At 42.1% G+C, this 16,872-nt stretch overlaps 2 protein-coding genes across 6 annotated transcripts in view; one reads left to right on the top strand and one right to left on the bottom strand.

The window, feature by feature from the left end:
• NT5C2 (5'-nucleotidase, cytosolic II) overlaps positions 1–16,872 on the top strand; it is an 88,504-nt gene that overhangs the window by 70,156 nt on the left and 1,476 nt on the right. For 2 of the 4 annotated variants that reach the window (XR_014548796.1, XR_014548797.1), the window contains one exon: positions 15,374–16,817. The gene's annotated coding sequence lies outside the window, so the exon portion shown is untranslated. Of the gene's footprint in view, positions 1–250; positions 5,929–15,373; positions 16,818–16,872 lie in introns of those variants that run through there. The other 2 variants (XR_014548798.1, XR_014548799.1) reach the window with 1 other exon arrangement.
• The window catches only part of CNNM2 (cyclin and CBS domain divalent metal cation transport mediator 2), a 120,846-nt gene continuing 109,702 nt past the window's right edge, over positions 5,729–16,872 (bottom strand). For both annotated transcript variants that reach the window (XM_083616425.1, XM_083616426.1), the window contains 2 exons: positions 10,342–10,523; positions 5,729–6,557 (listed from right to left, as the gene is read on the bottom strand). In XM_083616425.1, the coding sequence (XP_083472551.1) occupies positions 6,348–6,557; positions 10,342–10,523 (392 nt within the window). In that variant the 3' untranslated portion in view covers positions 5,729–6,347. The remainder of the gene's footprint in view (positions 6,558–10,341; positions 10,524–16,872) is intronic.

The raw sequence follows: 16,872 nt of genomic DNA, 5'->3' as shown, positions 1-16,872 counted from the left end.
AGCGTGACAAGCTGCATCTGGCGAGCCAGCGCAGCACACGGAACGCCGTTTACCTTCCCGCTGGTAAGCGGTCCCTATTTATCTACTTGCACCCGGGGGTGCTTTCGAACTGCTAGGTTGGCAGGCGCTGGGACCGAGCAACGGGAGCGCACCCCGCTGCAGGGATTCAAACCGCCAACCTGATGATCGGCAAGTCCTAGGCACTGAGGCTTTAACCCACAGCGCCACCCGCGTCCCGGATGTAGAATAGCCTTGTGTAAAAGCAAAATGAAATACACTTCTGGGGGACCCATTTCTTTGCAGGACAATGCCATTGCTAACTTGATTCATGCATGCATTTTAAGAAGCAACTGACTCACAAAATTACTGGCAGAAATTACAGTTGGTTAGGAGCCTAATTCAATGGCATATAATCAAGTCCATTGAAAGAAAAAAACAAACAAGTCTGCAAATCACCAGGGATAGCAAACATGTGGCCTTCAAGATGTTGTTAAATGTTCATCAGCCCCAGTCACCATTGTAAATGATGGGAGTCTAACAACACCTGAATCCCTTTGGTGTTGTAGACTATCCATGTGGCTGCTCATAATAAAAGACCTCAGTTGGAAGAAGCCCAGGAGTGGGGATAAGCTATATGAGGCTCATCATGTGCACATTCCAGGAGGAGGTAAGAAGAGAACCACAGTAGAAAAATGATAGGAGAAGGGGATGCAGTTCCGTGTGCCAGAATAAACAAACACCTATTTACCAGTTACTAAAGTTGTCCAAGTAGGATGTGGTGTTTTGAAGAACCCAGAAAGTGCTTTATCCCAGAAAGCAGGCATTCCTGAAAGCAAAAGCATCAAGCAAACTGTTTTTAATCTATAAACTGGATTTCATCAGAAGAATTAAGTGGCTCGTTCATTTAGCTGGTCAAAAGTATTTCAGACCTTTGCTCAAAAGACAAAAACTTGTTTTCAAAGAATTTGAAGCTCATTTTATCACAGCAGACCAAGGCACAGAACAAACTATTTCACAGTGTTGTGAGTATCCTGCCAACTGGACATCAGAGCTAACAGAATAAAGCAATTATTAGGGTCAAGTGCAACCACTCAGACTAGCTACTGTTCCTGTGCTCTTCAGTTCAATCAAGCCATGCCTGACACCAGAGAACTCTTCAGATAAAAAAACCCACAAATCTCCTTCATATGTTGACTGAGTATGTGAGGCAAATGCGATCATGTCCTCAAATCTTGATGTGCCGGCTAGCTACGTCCCACTGGCACCCACATATAAGCATTAGACGGAAAGGGTTCTAGACATCTATAGCTTTAGGTGTATAATTCTCTTCTGAACAAATGTTCAGGGGATAAATCAAAATACCCAGTCATGAGGAAGACTGCATATATATGGACAGCTTTCAGATTAATGCTGTGTACATGACCATTGCAGGGTGTGGCCATTAAGTGAATTGGAATTAGGTTTATTTTGTCTGCACAACCCTCAGGTAACTAGCATATGGCATAACAATGCTAAATGCCCATGGAGTATTATCTGCAAGTCACCACCTCTGTGTCTTATTTCACACAAGAGCCACTGTGTGAAGACTACTTGAAGTTACATGGCATGTTGTTTCAAACCCTCCATGTTCAGTGGTGTACTATGTAGTTAATTATAACCTACAGCAGTGTTTTATAGCAGCATGCAGACAAACCATGTGGTCAGTGCACAAATGTAGCTCAGCACATGGCAGGCACAAGTTTAGAGCATTCTCCATGCCGGAGGTCTTGTATGTGAGGAGGCACCCAATCGTACCTCAGCACATTCTCCAATGCAATGACAGCAAAAGCAGAACACTTAATGCTCAGAGATCTCATGGAGCCAAAGTTACTAAAGTAGAGCAAAACCGTTGTCTAGGTGACATTCAGGCAGACCCAATGACAATACATTTGTTCCCCTGGATTCCCCAATAAAGGTTCTGTCAACTTGCAATAGCCAAGTCCTGACTGAATGACGTAGTCAAGATCTTTATTGCATGGAAGTGAAGAGCTCATCAGGTACATTATCACACATTTCCTGCCAATTAAAATATCAAGAGCTCCCTCTAGTGTTAGGCTGTGGCAAAGATTGGTGAGGATGGCATGGGAGAGGATGAGAAACAGGTAAATTCTTGCCACTTTCTCCATTCACCTGAAAGGGTCAAATAACTATATTTTTGTCTGGATGCAATTCATAGATACCTAGGCATGAAGGTGCATTTAAAAAGAAAACTAGATAGGAAAAACAGGAAACATTAATGAATAATGTCAAACCCATTAAGAACCACTAACCACGTTGCACGTTTGCAACCACTGTGAGCCATTACTTACCAGGAATTAACAGCTTCTCAGTGCATGGTCCTGAATCACTCACATTTCTCTCCAACCTCCCTGGTGCTGGGAGCAACAAACCATGAGCCTTGATTTATTGTGACGTGCAAATCTTGGCTTACTTTCATGGTTTATTTGCTTGGGAGAAACCAAACCTCAAGTGCTAGTTCACACGTCCAAGGCTTCTGGTTATTGCTCCTGAGTAGGGTGCAGCAAAATGGGAGCGATTCAGCAGCAATCACCAGCACATTGCTTGTTCTTGGTGGGGCATAAAACATGGCTTCCTATGACATGTAACAGAGTCCATTCGTGCAAAGACACATTTTGCATACTCAGGGTACCCAGCACTTCAATTCTGCACTACCAGCTCCTTCCCCAAATCATGACCTGTGTCACTTGGGACACTTCTCCAGTAATCCTTTGGGACTTGGGAAAACAAGTCTGCGAAGTGAATTGTACATTTCACTACTTCCATCTTCATTTGTTCAGCCTGAGCTCCAGCCATACTTTTTGATTAGTGCTTACATATTCTAATGGGTCTGAGCTTTTTGGCTGGGCAGTTAAATAGCAGGTGGAAGAGTGATTTTCTGCAAATCCTAGGCCTCCTTGAGATAGCAAGCTTGGAAAAGGAGGAGGAGGTGATACCTCCCTTGCTCCTTCAGTTCACATGCTGTCTGGGCCAATGATACCACTCTTGCATTTGAAGACATAACAGTTATCAAGAACAAATTCTCTCTTTAGTAAGGCTTGGCAACACACAGGTACAAGGTCTCCAATTCACAACAAAGAGTACAAAATTAATTCAGACATTTAAAATATTGTCAAAAACCTCACCTCAAAATAAATTTCGTGTAAAAGCTGTATCTAATTTCACATTAGAACACGAAGATTGAATGGCTGCTACCAGCTACTAAATTGCTGACTACACTTGACAAAAGAAACAGAAACAGTGAAAGCAGGGTTCTTTCCAAGGTCACTTTCTCAAGTAATGCAAATAACATATTCCCCCACAAATGTACCTGTAAAAGCCAGTGAAACAGTTGTTCTAAAATATAACATGAGAAGCACAATTTTTAAATAAGATAAATAATTCTAGAGCAATGAAGAAGATCACTTGCCAGAAAGCAGAGGACAACTGCTATGTAGATGTTGACACCAAGGAACAGAGTTTCATAATGCTGTACAAAATAAGAGGCATATTTGAACTGAGAACAACTTCCTATACCTTGACATGGGCTGGTGACCTTTAATTCACATGGCCTGGCCCTCATTTTTTTTCTGTACTACAAAATGTTCAGGGAGAGATGTAGGCCGGGGTGCGGAACTTGGGGGTCTCCAGATGTTACTGGACTACAGCTCCTATTATCCCTGACCATTGAGCTTTCTGACTGGGGCTGATGGGGAAGTCTCCCCCACCCAAACAACATCTGGATGACCATGGGTTTTCTACCCCTGGGCTAGGCTATGGAAGATTGCCCTTACCCTGCAGGCTTTGTACGGTTTATTCTAGGCCTAATTAATAATAATTACATGAATTTAAGAGAAGCACTGAACCCTTTTAAGAAAACTAGAAAAGCCAATCATGATAAGCCAGGAAAATTAATTTGGGTCAGCACCAATGTGGTTGTATAATTCAACATGTGTTATAGGGAATAAAACATTTTGCAAGACAAAGAGCTGCTGCTTGAAATGCAGAAACAAGAGCAATTGAGAATCCCATTCTTGATCAAGAACATTCTCCACTTCCCATCTGTTGAAGTGTGCTGGCTATAATGACATCATTTCATTCAAAAATTTGAGTTTACCTTTGTTCTACTGCTTTGGCAGGAAGCATAACACTTTGTGGGTTCTTTGTCTCAGAGGCCTGTCTGCCCTTCCTTAAAGCTGGCTGTAAAGAGCAGCATGAATAAAACAACTACTTTTAAAAAGATGTATGCTAATAAATGAAAAGGTCCAAATTTTCTAATTATACTGAATGTCATAACTGGAGATGCCTCTTCACTTAGGCTCTTCATAAAGAACTGATAGGTTTAAGGGGGATTTGGGATGGGGTGGGGTAAACTAAATTTCCTCCTTACCATTCCTCTTTTTATGAGCAACCGTGAAACAAAGCAAGTATTCGCCTTACGCAGACTAAATTGCTGATTAAGAACCTTCCCCCAAAACAGAATGAAATATTTGTCTCCGTAAACTCATCCAGGGAGGTATCGGAGGGGTGAAGGAGGGGAGGGGGGCATACCTCTCCCCAGAGCATTTCCATAAGGAGAACAGTGGGGAATTCACATTAAGCTCATCCCAGCATGCACATAACTACTTCTGCGTCAAAGAATCAGAGGCATCCCTATCACCCAGGATTCTGGCAAAGCAGAAATAATGGGGGTGGAGCAGAAGAAGGGGGGAAATTGAGTAACAGAGTCTGGAAGTTAGCTCAGAGACTGTTGTGCAGAAGAGGCCCATTCAGCAACAAATTAATATTGTTTTCACAGTCATATTTCTTATAAGCAAGAAGAACAGACAAAAGGCAACCCAGAGTCACAATGATGTCAAGGCAGGTTGTTCAAATTCAGAGAACCCCTAAAGAAACAGTCCTTCAAATACTCCCACAGTAAATATCAGTGTCCTGAGGTGTGGGAGCTGAGAATGTCCTGAAGGCATTCCTGGTCCATCTTCCATGCCCAAACAGCTGTCCCATAGAGCTTATTTAAAACAGTAGGTTAAAAAGGTGGCTCCTAAAAGGGAGAACCAGTAGAAGAATAGGAAAGCTTTCAGATGTGCCTTTCCAATACCTTCACTGAAACAGACACCATCATGGCCACACATACCATCAAATATAGGTTGATTTTATACGGAAAAGCTTTTGCCAAACCTAATACAGGATAGCATCCACAGTGAAGTGCATCTTGCAGGAAGCAAAACTTTGGGACGATTTACTTTGGCTCTCAAGCATAGCAGCATAACAGCAGCATCACATAAAAGGTTTGAAGTCACTGGTGGACTAACATCTCTTACATTCTATCCTGCTTATATTATGTCATCTCAAAGTAAGGAGCACATTGACTATGATGGCGCCCCATACTCTGAAAACATAAACAAGTTAAAGTACGTACTCAGCCCAGGGGAGGTGGTAGGGATTGCTATCATTACTCCCCCATAATAAATAAAAACTCTATGTAATTCTCCAGGGAAAATTATTACCTTTGAAAAATCAATCATCTTCATATGGCACACACATCATTTTCTGACATTTATGAACTCTAAAACATGGCCTTTGGGAAAAAATTTTTTACATTCACAACCCCAAAATACCTCCTTCCTTAAAGGTTAGACAAGGGAGAATACCACTTTTTCCCAGTCTCCCAATTGAGATATGCCAGAAATTCTTTAAGTTTCATTCATTCTTTGTTCTGTAGAAAACAAATACATTCTAGTACCAGTCTCTCATTTCAACAAGGGGAAAACAGAACAATATGGGGGAAATGGGAACACTGGAGCAAATTCAAGAACAATACAAAAGAACTTAACTGGGAAGGTCCTGCAACACTTAAAACTGCAAAATACTTCTTTTTTTAAAAAAACAAAAGCCATGATCTCTCTTTTGAAAAAATAAAACGCAGCTTTAGGTTTAAACTGTTGCATACATTAGAAGGATCATCAATACAGCTGGAAAAATAAACGTGATTCTACTCCACTAGGAAGAATTTTGCCATTCACCCCAGAAGAGTGGCTCACCGTTCCCAAGTTTTGCTTCGGTGTTGGTTGCTTTTCCCTCTCTGCATCCACCTCTCACTCTGAGCTCCTTGTTCTTGCTTCTTTTTCTGCCCTCAGGATCAGCATAAAGTCTTTGGTCTCAGAGCACTGGATGCAGCACAGCTTAGTAAGCACATACTAATGGTGTTTGCAGTCAGGCAGAAGGCAAGGGGAAGGAATGAGGCCTGGTCCTGATGAAGATAAGGGTTGGGATGGAGGGCAGAGGAAGAGGAAGATGCTATGTGTCAGCTCCTAGATGGCGCCTTCACTGTGCATACTGTGGTTGGACTTGTTGTGAGTTACACAGTTCTGTTCGTTCAGAAGATTTGCCGTCTCATCCGGCAAACCATCATGCAGTTCTGTAAGAGTCAGTTCTATTTTAGTGGTTTCACTGTCCGAGGACTGAGGTGTTTTATCCATCCGGGATGCCATTAGGGCATTTTGGTACTGCTGCCTTGAGATCTATGCCAAGCACATGAAAGATACAAAGTCCATAATTAAATTAATATTTGTTGATACAGAGAACAACTGTATCTACTGTAATGTACAGTAATATCTACTGTAATGTTTTCATACATCTCAGCCCAACCCGACTTGTCCTTGTTACTTCAAAATCAAGGCATGCAGACCTGCAACATTTCCAGTGTAGCAACAGTAAATTGTTTCATAATGCATAAGAACAGTAAAGATATTTTTGACAGGATGCATTTTCTAAAAGGTTCCAAGTAATCCAATCCCCCTAGTTCAAAGTGCTTACTATGTAGTTTTTATGAGACTCGTCTTCATTTTAGCCAGGGTCTCCAGTAAGTGGCACAGAAGTATTTGGAAACAAGAAGTGAGCAATAATTCTCATATAAACAGAGCTCAAAGTTTATCGCTCTAAATTAAATCAATGAGTTGCATCTGAATCTTTATACTATATGACAAATTACCACCTGAAATGACCTCATTTACAAAAATGCCCATTTCACACATAATGCTCAGCCTAACAAAAATTAAGTGAGTAAAAGTTGTGGCTATTTAACTCCTCACCTGGTCCTGCTGCTGTTGCCAGGAGGCTTGTCTCATTCCAGACAAAACATGAGCTGTAGGCAAGATTTGTGGCTTGTTTGCAGAAGACAAGCCATGAGCATGGGATTAGACATAGTACTAAACCAAACCAAGGCTTAGCTCTGGTTGTCATGGCAGCAGAAGGACCAGGACAAGAGCAAAGTGGACATAAATTTTAATGCGAGTTACCCAGACAGTTGTGCGATCACACTTAGCCCTGGTGCACACATAACACTAAGGCAAACCACGGTTAAGTGCGAGGAAAACAACAAGTTCTTATTAACTTACTCAATTTGGGTGCTGGGGATGGCAATGTAAAGAAAGCAAGGAGATTCCTTATCCTATCAATTTCTTGAGTAATACGATTTTTAAAAACTGGTGAATTTGGTCAATTTAGTATATACTGTGGACAGCAGCCTTTAAAAAGGTGAATAACCATTCTAGAGCTATTTTCTGCATTATATATGTGATGTTTTGAACATTTTAAAATGCTATTATTGTTATTACAGTGGTACCTCGGGTTACATATGCTTCAGGTTACAGATGCTTCAGGTTACAGACTCCGATAACCCAGAAATAGTACCTCGGGGTAAAAACTTTGCTTCAGGATGAGAACAGAAATCGTGCTGCGGAAGCAGCAGGAGGCCCCATTAGCTAAAGTGGTGCTTCAGGTTAAGAACAGTTTCAGGTTAAGAACGGACCTCCGGAACGAATTAAGTTCTTAACCCGAGGAACCACTGTATTAAGCTGCTATTATTATTATTATTATGTAAGAGTGGCTAGGGAAACCCAGGCAGATGGGCAGGGTATAAATAATAAATTATTATTATTAGTAGTAGTAGTAGCAGCAGTAGAAGACACATTTCACGTTCTTTTGCATGTATGTGGTCTGCAAAACTCTACCGTATTTACTCGAGTCTAATGTGCCATCGAATCTAATGCACATCTCAATTTTCAAAACCTTGAAACAAAAAAAAAAGTATTTGCTGGCGAATGTAAATGTGCCATCAAATCTGACGTACACCTTAATTTTTGCAACATAACTTGGCCAAAAAAGGTGAGCATTAGATTCGAGTAAATACGGTAATTGCCAAGAATAGATTCCTTGGGGAGCTTTCATTAAACAAATGCATACAAGCAATCTAAATTATACTCCTATTTATGGAACCCCCTTTTTCAGTGGCCCCTCCCCCCACCCCATTTGTGGAATGCTCTCTTGAGGGAAGTTTGCTTAGTGCCAATGTTGTCAGTTTTTCAGCACTAGGCAAAGGCATTTGGTCCTTGAGATGGTTTGGTTTATTCACTATTAATAGTTTTGGTGGTTGGGTGGGGAAGGATATTATCCTTGTTATTTTATTACTGAGTGTGAACACTATTAGTATTTTTTCATGATTTGATATTTATTGCATTTTTGTACTTTACCTATTTTCTTAGTTGCTTTGAGACATTTTTGTTGCAAAGAGCAACAAATTGAATAAATAAATGCAGGTTCTGCACAATGTATTCCCAGGAAATCATTAGGAGAGTGTTTGCATAATGAGCTGATGATTTCCATTATTTCTTATGGGAACATTTCTATACTGTGATCCCTCTCCTCCTCCTGCCATGAAATGGCTGCAACCAAACAGCAAAAGAGAGAGAAAGGAAAAACTTACTTGTCCAATCTCTCCTGCTGTCTGATTTGTCCCTACCCTTCCTGTGATTTCCCTCCCCACTCCCACTCCCTATTATTTCTGTCCAAAAATGGCTGCTGCTGACCAGCAGGGGAAGTGAGCAAACTGACTGTTAGGATATCTGAATATGCACTGTGTATAGTGAGGTTTGGGTATAAATCTTTGTGTTCAGATTAAGTGATTTTCTGCTGAATGAGCGAGCAGATAGTGGGACCTGCGTCTCCACACTGCTGAACATTTTTGAGAGAGGGCCACAATCCATAAATACTAGATACTGAGATGAATACAGAGTTTCTCTCTTACTTGGGGGATAAGAACAAGCTGGAGCAGCACAATATCCAATAATCTATGTATTTGAAAGAACCTTAAGTTGTATTCCGGAAGGCTACTTCCAATCTGCCTTGTTGTAAATAGGCATTTGCTCCATTAGCATGTTCTGGAGAAATGAGAAGTGAACAGATGTCCTTATTCATTTGTGTAATAGTCCCTAGGCTATGCAGCGCTACCTCTCTCAAATTTAATATGAATGTTTGTTGGCTTCCATCTGTCTCAAGCGATAATGGAGTGGGGGCCTCTAGGGGTGGTCAAACTGCTGGATTAGCAGCACCAGAGTGATCTCCTGGGGGCCTGGGCAGTGTGTATGGAGGTCCTGGGCTTCCTAGATGACAAGACCCCCTCTCGTGAAGGCAAACTAACTGATGCTACATCTCAGAATATGAATGGGACATGCATTTAGATGGGTGCCGTTAGAACATACAAAATTGAAGGCTATCAATTCATTCAAGATCTCAAATTCATAACTGCCCAAAGTCAATTTACATTGTATTATTAAAAAAAAAAAAAAATTCCTGCCAGTAGCACCTTAAAGACCAACTAAGTTAGTTCTTGGTATGAGCTTTCGTGTGCATGCACACTTCTTCAGATACACTGGAGATACCAGTGTATCTGAAGAAGTGTGCATGCACACGAAAGCTCATACCAAGAACTAACTTAGTTGGTCTTTAAGGTGCTACTGGCAGGAAAAAATTTTTTTTGTTTTGACTATGGCAGACCAACACGGCTACCTATCTGTAACTGGTACATTGTATTATATAATTTAAAAACACATGTGAAACACCAGAAGCCCAAAAAATCAACAGCTGCTGAACTTTAGAATGGAAATACATATTAAGAAGCATACATATTAATTCCCAATTGTGTGATGAATGTGGGCAGGGAGCATGTGGCTGCTGACCCTTCTTTATAACAGCATCCACATGTCATTCATGAGCAAATACAGCTGAGGAATATGCCTTGGGTAGGGTGCAGAATAGATCCTCCCTGGGAGAGGTGGAATAATATGGTACCTCACAATGAAGGGGGGGAAAGAAGGGTTTCAACAGTCCAAAACAGCTCCTTCCAAATTCTGAATGCTTTATCAAAGTAGCATTAGGACCAGTTGGCAACTATTGGCTAGGGGCAGCCAACCAACCAAAAATATATTTTGTTGGTAGAAGATAGCTACCCATTCCCCCTTTTCCTACCTTGACATATTGAATGTCTGAGATAGCTCTCACTGAGTAGTCTGGAACATATACTTGAAGAAATGAGTTCAACTGGTTGTTGCTATTTCCTATCGTTGGTGTCACCGCATCAATGCGATCCCCTCTGTTAAGAGAGTCTGAATGATTCAAGCCACAAGGACGAGGTGGTGACTTGTTTTCAGCTGGGGAAAAAGGAAAGGAAAAGATGCTTCAGAAAAAATCTTATCTTAAGAGACTCAACATCTGTTCATGTAGATCCATGTTAACTTTTCCTATTGAAACAGCTTTTTGCTAGAGCTAGAATACTGCAGTGTACACTTTCAAACAGATCTCACTACTAAAATCCCAACTCTAAGGTTTCTTTTCTTCATCTGTCTAGCTTCAGACCCATTACAGGTGACTTTGTATATAAAGGCCAATTGAGACATAGCAATTCTGTTCTGGTACCTATAATAAGTAGCGTATCCTGATTTACAATCAAGAATCAAAGAGATTGTGGCAATAGGGCCAAAGACCAAGAAGAAGTCAATTTAAGAGGATAATATTAAAGTCTGACCAGATTAAAAATTAGTTTTCACTTTACAAGGGTCTAAGAAAAGTGCAGCTTTCATTTCAATTCAATTATAGCCAGTTGCAAATTAATATCATACTACAAAAGACTCACAACACACTGTATTTAATACCACTTCTCAAACCTTTCTCTTTAGCTAATTATGACCATTTCCTGACATTTCCCATCTTACGTTTTGAAAATACATGAAGGAAGGTGTTTCGTAAACAGGCACAGTTACACATTTTTGTACAGTGGAATAGATTTGAAGCTTTGCAGATGCCAGTTTCTTCTGCTGTGTTCAAACATCTTAAACATCTGAATATTCCCATGTTACAACAAACCTGTGGAAATGTTAACTATTTCCCTATGCACATTTTAAGAATATGATATCAGAAGTGTAACACTGAACAGTTTCTACAAACTTATATGCTCACACAAAGATGATTCCAAGGCACCATTGTGCAATATTGTGAAGAAGCAGCAAACAAGGTGGTGGTGGGTATTCCAGAAAATTTTTAACACAGAGAGCACAGTACGAAAGACTCCTATTGTGCTGGCCGTGCAGCAAGACTGCTTTATTTAAGAACAAGGAGTCTGAGTTGTAATGTTTCTGAGCCCAACAGAAGGCACCAACAAAAGAAGAAGCCAAAACTAGAAACAACCAATTCAGATGTTCAAAATACTGAGCATCACTGAGCTATCAAGCAAAAGCTCCTCTTGTAACCTTTTCCTCACTAAGGTCCCATCTAGCCTGTGCATTACAGTATCAATCAGAACAATTGTGTTTATTTGCAGAATAGCCAGTTCATGTAACAATGCAAATAAACAAGTGGCTACAGCAAGGAATGCATATATGATAAAAGGAGGTGAAGAAGGCAAGGAGAAATATCCAGGCTCTATCACATTTATGCCACAACAGCTCAGTGTCTAAAAATACCATTATGTGGGGATCCTTCATTTCCTTACAACAGCATGCAATAATACAAATTAAGTACATTTATTTCTGCCACCAATAATATAGACAATTTCCTTCTCCCACTTTGATACCCTATGCCGATCAGATAAATGTTAATTAATGGAAACAATTGAAGCTGATCATGGGGTATTTAATTCGGATAATGGGCCTTCTAAACCTACCGTATTTTTCGCCCCATAGGACGCACCAAGTTTTTTGGGGGGGAAATAAAGAAAAAAAATTATTTCCCCCCCAGGCGCTTGTGGGGCCGGCTGTCCCTGGAGCTTGCGGGGCAGGCAGCGGGGAGAAGCGCTCTTCTCCCCACCGCCCGCCTGCAGAACAGGTCTGGGGACAGCGGGAAGACGCGCTGCACTTCCCAGCTGTCCCCAGAGCTTGCGGGGCAGGCAGCAGGGAGAAGTGCTCTTCTCCCCGCCGCCCACCTGCAGACCAGGTCCGGGGACAGCGGGAAGACGTGCTGCGCCTCCCAGCTGTCCCCGGAGCTTGCGGGGCAGGCAGCGGGGAGAAGCGCTCTTCTCCCCGCCGCCCGCCTGCAGAACAGGTCCGGGGACAGCGGGAAGACGCGCTGCGCCTCCCAGCTGTCCCCAGAGCTTGCGGGCAGGCAGGAGGGAGAAGTGCTCTTCTCCCCACCGCCCACCTGCAGACCAGGTCCGGGGACAGCGGGAAGACGTGCTGCGCCTCCCAGCTGTCCCCGGAGCTTGCGGGGCAGGCAGCGGGGAGAAGCGCTCTTCTCCCCGCCGCGTGCCTGCAGACCAGGTCCGCGGACAGCGGGAAGACGCGCTGCGCCTCCCCACTGTCCCCGGAGCTTGCGGGGCTGGCGGCGGGGAGAAGCACGCGTCTCCCCGCCGTCAGCCTCCAAACCACATCGGGAGACAGCGGGATGGCGGCGTTCCGCCTCCCCGCTGTCCCCCGACCTTGTGGGGCTGGCGCTGCGGCTCTCCTGAAGCCTGGAGAGCGAGAGGGGTCGGTGCACACCGACCCCTCTCGCTCTCCAGGCTTCAGCGGAAGCCTGCATTCGCCCCATAGGATGCACACACATTTCCCCTTCATTTTTGGAGGGGAAAAAGTGCGTCCTATAGGGCGAAAAATACGGTACTTGGTTTCACTTGCATGGAATGAACATGGTGTCCTGAAAAATAACAGCTGGTCCACAAATCTAGGTATCGGCACCCAAAAGCAAGGGCTGATTAGAAGTAATTTAGAGCAGGGGTTGCCAAACAGTGATCTGAGGACCACCAGTGATCCACAAGCTACATTCAGGTGGTTCACAGTGGTGTGTCTGATAAAATGCAATTAAAAACCATAAGATGTCTGGTGCAGCACATATCAATTGCTACAATAGGCAGAAAAGTTATTCGGGGCCTGCCAAGACAATCAGCAATTTTCAAGTAGTCAGTGAGAAAAATAAGTTTGGGAACCACTAGCTTGAGCACCTTCAACTTTTTCAGCACTGAGGTCAATACTTATTCCACTTCATGACTGCCTGCCTCAAACATGCTTTATGCTAATCTACTAAAAGACAGCAAGACTTGAAAAGCTAATACGTTGCAGTTGAAAATGTGTCTAATTTTAATTTCAAGGCAGTATACTAAACACAGGTGTGGAGGTGCTAAATCCTCAAATGACTGCAAGACAAACAGCAGGCAATTAAAACCTGTAGTGAGAATCTCCTTGTAGTTTGTAAAGCAAAAAATCAGGAGGTAAGAAGACAGGAAGTATATTTGAAAAATAAGCAAAACAAACACACATTTTTTCCTCCTACTGATTAATTACAAAAATAAAATTGTCAATACTGGGGGAAATGGGTTCCTCCAGAGAATAAACTATACAGAAGCTTTAACTGCACTATCAAGGCAAAGAACATGGTTTTAAGAGAATTCTAACTGCAAATTATCTCAAGAGTCAAATACATCTAACAAATATATAATTCAAAATACTCACTTTCTTAATTGTTATCCTTGACAGATGTTATATAAATCTTATCTTTTTATTAAAAAAACCCAATACCTCAATCTCCCTGTACACAAATCTAAGGACACATAGCAATGAGAATTTTACTTACAAACATTGTGCAATTTAAATCTGTTCTGCTGTAACTTAAACCCATTAATTTCTTTATCCTTCACTCAGTCCTGGTTACAGTTGTACTTCTCCCTCTGCTTCATGACTATGTTTTAGCTATTGGGCAATTGCTATCACCTGTGTTGCTTTCTAGGCAACACACCCATCTCCCATTAGAGGCATGACACACAGAATGAATGCAGAGTTATTGTAGAATGGGGGGGGGGAGGAATCTAAAACAATTGACAATATTGTAAATATCAAAATCAGTTGTTTTCAAATCGAACGTTGATGCCTAGTGTCAAATTTGAGGAAGCTTTGAGCAAAGATAGTAGCTGGAGCTGCCAACATTTCACTTGCTGCTTCTCTGTCCTTGCTGCTGCCTACGCCTGCACCTTATCTCGACCACCAAGCATATTTACCAGACCAGGCAATGCACTGGGGGCAGCATGCCTCTGGCAGATCAGCTTCTGGGGTAGTAAAAATGGCAGTCGCTGCTGCAGCATCTATAGGCCCCAGCATTTGTCTCAGCATTCAGAGTGGTGCTGCTGGGTCTGCTACAATGTCCCTATCTTGTTCTTAGCCAACAACTAAAGTTTTAAAGGTGAAAGAATTTGAATGAAAATTCTCCATCTACGTATTATTAAAAACCAATAAGCATGAACTTGTATGCCAAAGGTTACAAAGGTTGAGCAAGAGGAAAGCAGATCAAGCAACCAATTTCCCCCTTGGTCTTCTCCCCCTCTACAGCCCCCTGGAGCCCCTAAAACCCACCTCAGAGGGCAACTGTTTCTATTGAAAAATATTGTTTTAGGTGATATGAAAGAAAACTGCTGAAAATTCCCCTCACCCAGACATAGTATTGAAGAAACAATGCCAGCACTTTGCTGCTCATGTTCAAACCACTGACCGTAGCACAAAGATGGCATAAAAGTGGCATATAGGCAGGACTATAACATTTAGACAGATTAAATAAATTAGCAATATTTAATTAAAAGGTGTCATTAATTGAGCAAGTTATTTTTTTAAAAAAAGACTGTTGAACATATTTACTAGAAGAACTTACAAAATCTGTAGGTCAAAGGCACAATCTTAAAAAAACAAACCTATTCCCCCTTTTCCTCACACATCAGGAAATGTCACTTCCAAGATGGTGCCTGCTATAACACAGAATCATAGAATTTGAAGGAACCATGAGGGTCATCTAGTCCAGCCCCCTGCAATGCAGGCATATGCAGCTGTCCCATATGGGGATCAAACCTGGAACCCTGGCATAATCAGCACCACACTCTAATCAAGTGAGCTTTCCAGGCTAGCTAACACCTAACATGTAGGAACATCGTGGACCATAAGTACTGTTTTATTCATATGCAAATTAATGTAAATGTAAATGATTTCATTTACTGACATATGATTAATCAACTAAAATTTCTTTGAATATATAGGAGAGAAAACCTTCAGGACCCACAACTGCAGGGAGCATAGCTGCAACCTGAAATTCATATCAACTATGTGGAAGAGCCCATCAGGCCCAAGAGCCTCTCAAACAGTACTGCTGGCTAAGACAGATAGGGATACACCAGGCCTGGTGCTGTGAAGAAAGCAGATCAAGACCACAGCTGCTCCTATCAAAGTGACTGAATAAATTCAAGTCAGACTGGATTCCCCCCCCCCCCACCAGGTTGGAGCTGCAATACTATGTAATTCCTTCCATTATGTAGGGAAGTGAGAGGTCAAATTCCTACTAGTTATATAGGAACAGAAAAATCTAGACGATTCTGTAGACATGCATTATGTAAAATATTTTAGGACTCTTTTTAGGGGGAGGGGGATGGATGCCCATTCAAACAGGTTACAATATAAAGCAGAGAAAATGAGAAAAAGATGTTTTAAACTAGAAACAACAAAACAACACTCCTCATATATTTTAAAAGAGCCCCTAAAATCGTATTTCAACCAACTAGCCAGTAAAGCATCATGCCTTGAAGGCTGGTTGAAAGAGATAAGGTTTTCAAGGCCTTCTGAAAACCCTGTAGTGTGACGATGTCAGTCCAAGAGAATGGAATTCCAAATCTTTGGGCCACCACAGAGAAGAACTTCTCCCTGGCCACTGACCTTTCAGCTCTAGTGGGAAGACACACCAGAAGAGATTCCAAAGCAGATCTTTAAAGTGTGGGCAAGATGGTACAGGAACCTGCAGCTGGGTACAAACCATTTAGGACTTTAAAAGTCAAAACCAGCACCTTAAATTGAGCCTTGAAACATTGGTAATCAGTACAACTAATATAATTAAGCTGTCACAGACACCAACTGTCTAGACCCTTGTAGGATTCTTGGACCAGAAGAAGTTTCTGGACCATCTTTAAAGGCAACCCCATGTAGAGCACATTGCAGGCATCTAGTCTGGACATGACCAGAGCATGGATCACTGTGGCAAAGTCACCTCCTCTAGATGGGGTGGAGCTGAATCTTGGGGGAAACTCTCCTGGCCGCTGACACCACCATTACTAATTACCACTGTGCACTTTCAAAAACCTCAAGCTGTTCTGAGACAATAAAGGGTGTTATATTGCTGAACAAAACTGGATTCCAGTTTGCAGAACTCTGTCTTGATAACAATTCATTTGCTCACCTTCCAAGATGCCTACCTTTGCACAACCAAAACAGAAAGATAATCACAATACTATCTCATAGATGATCGCTATCAACACAGAGAAGGGGACTGTATCACGTTGAGTGAGACAAGGTAGATCCCAAGGAATTGGTCCTTCATTATTGAAGGCTGTTATGTCTCTTATCAGGCTGGCTTATCAGGCTTCTTGGGAAGCATCTCTGCTGGGACTGAAGTGGTATGTTGTACAGGATTAGGAGATGCTTAGAGAAATCTCAGTGCAGCTAAGGTACTACTTCCCAGTGCAGGAGTACAAGGAAGTACCCGAGAACA

Source organism: Podarcis filfolensis (genome assembly GCF_964270895.1).
Source record: "Podarcis filfolensis genome assembly, chromosome: 5".
NCBI classification, from domain to species: Eukaryota; Metazoa; Chordata; class Lepidosauria; order Squamata; family Lacertidae; genus Podarcis; species Podarcis filfolensis.
Note: the sequence above shows the minus strand (reverse complement) of the source record. Positions and strands in the feature narration are given on the sequence as shown.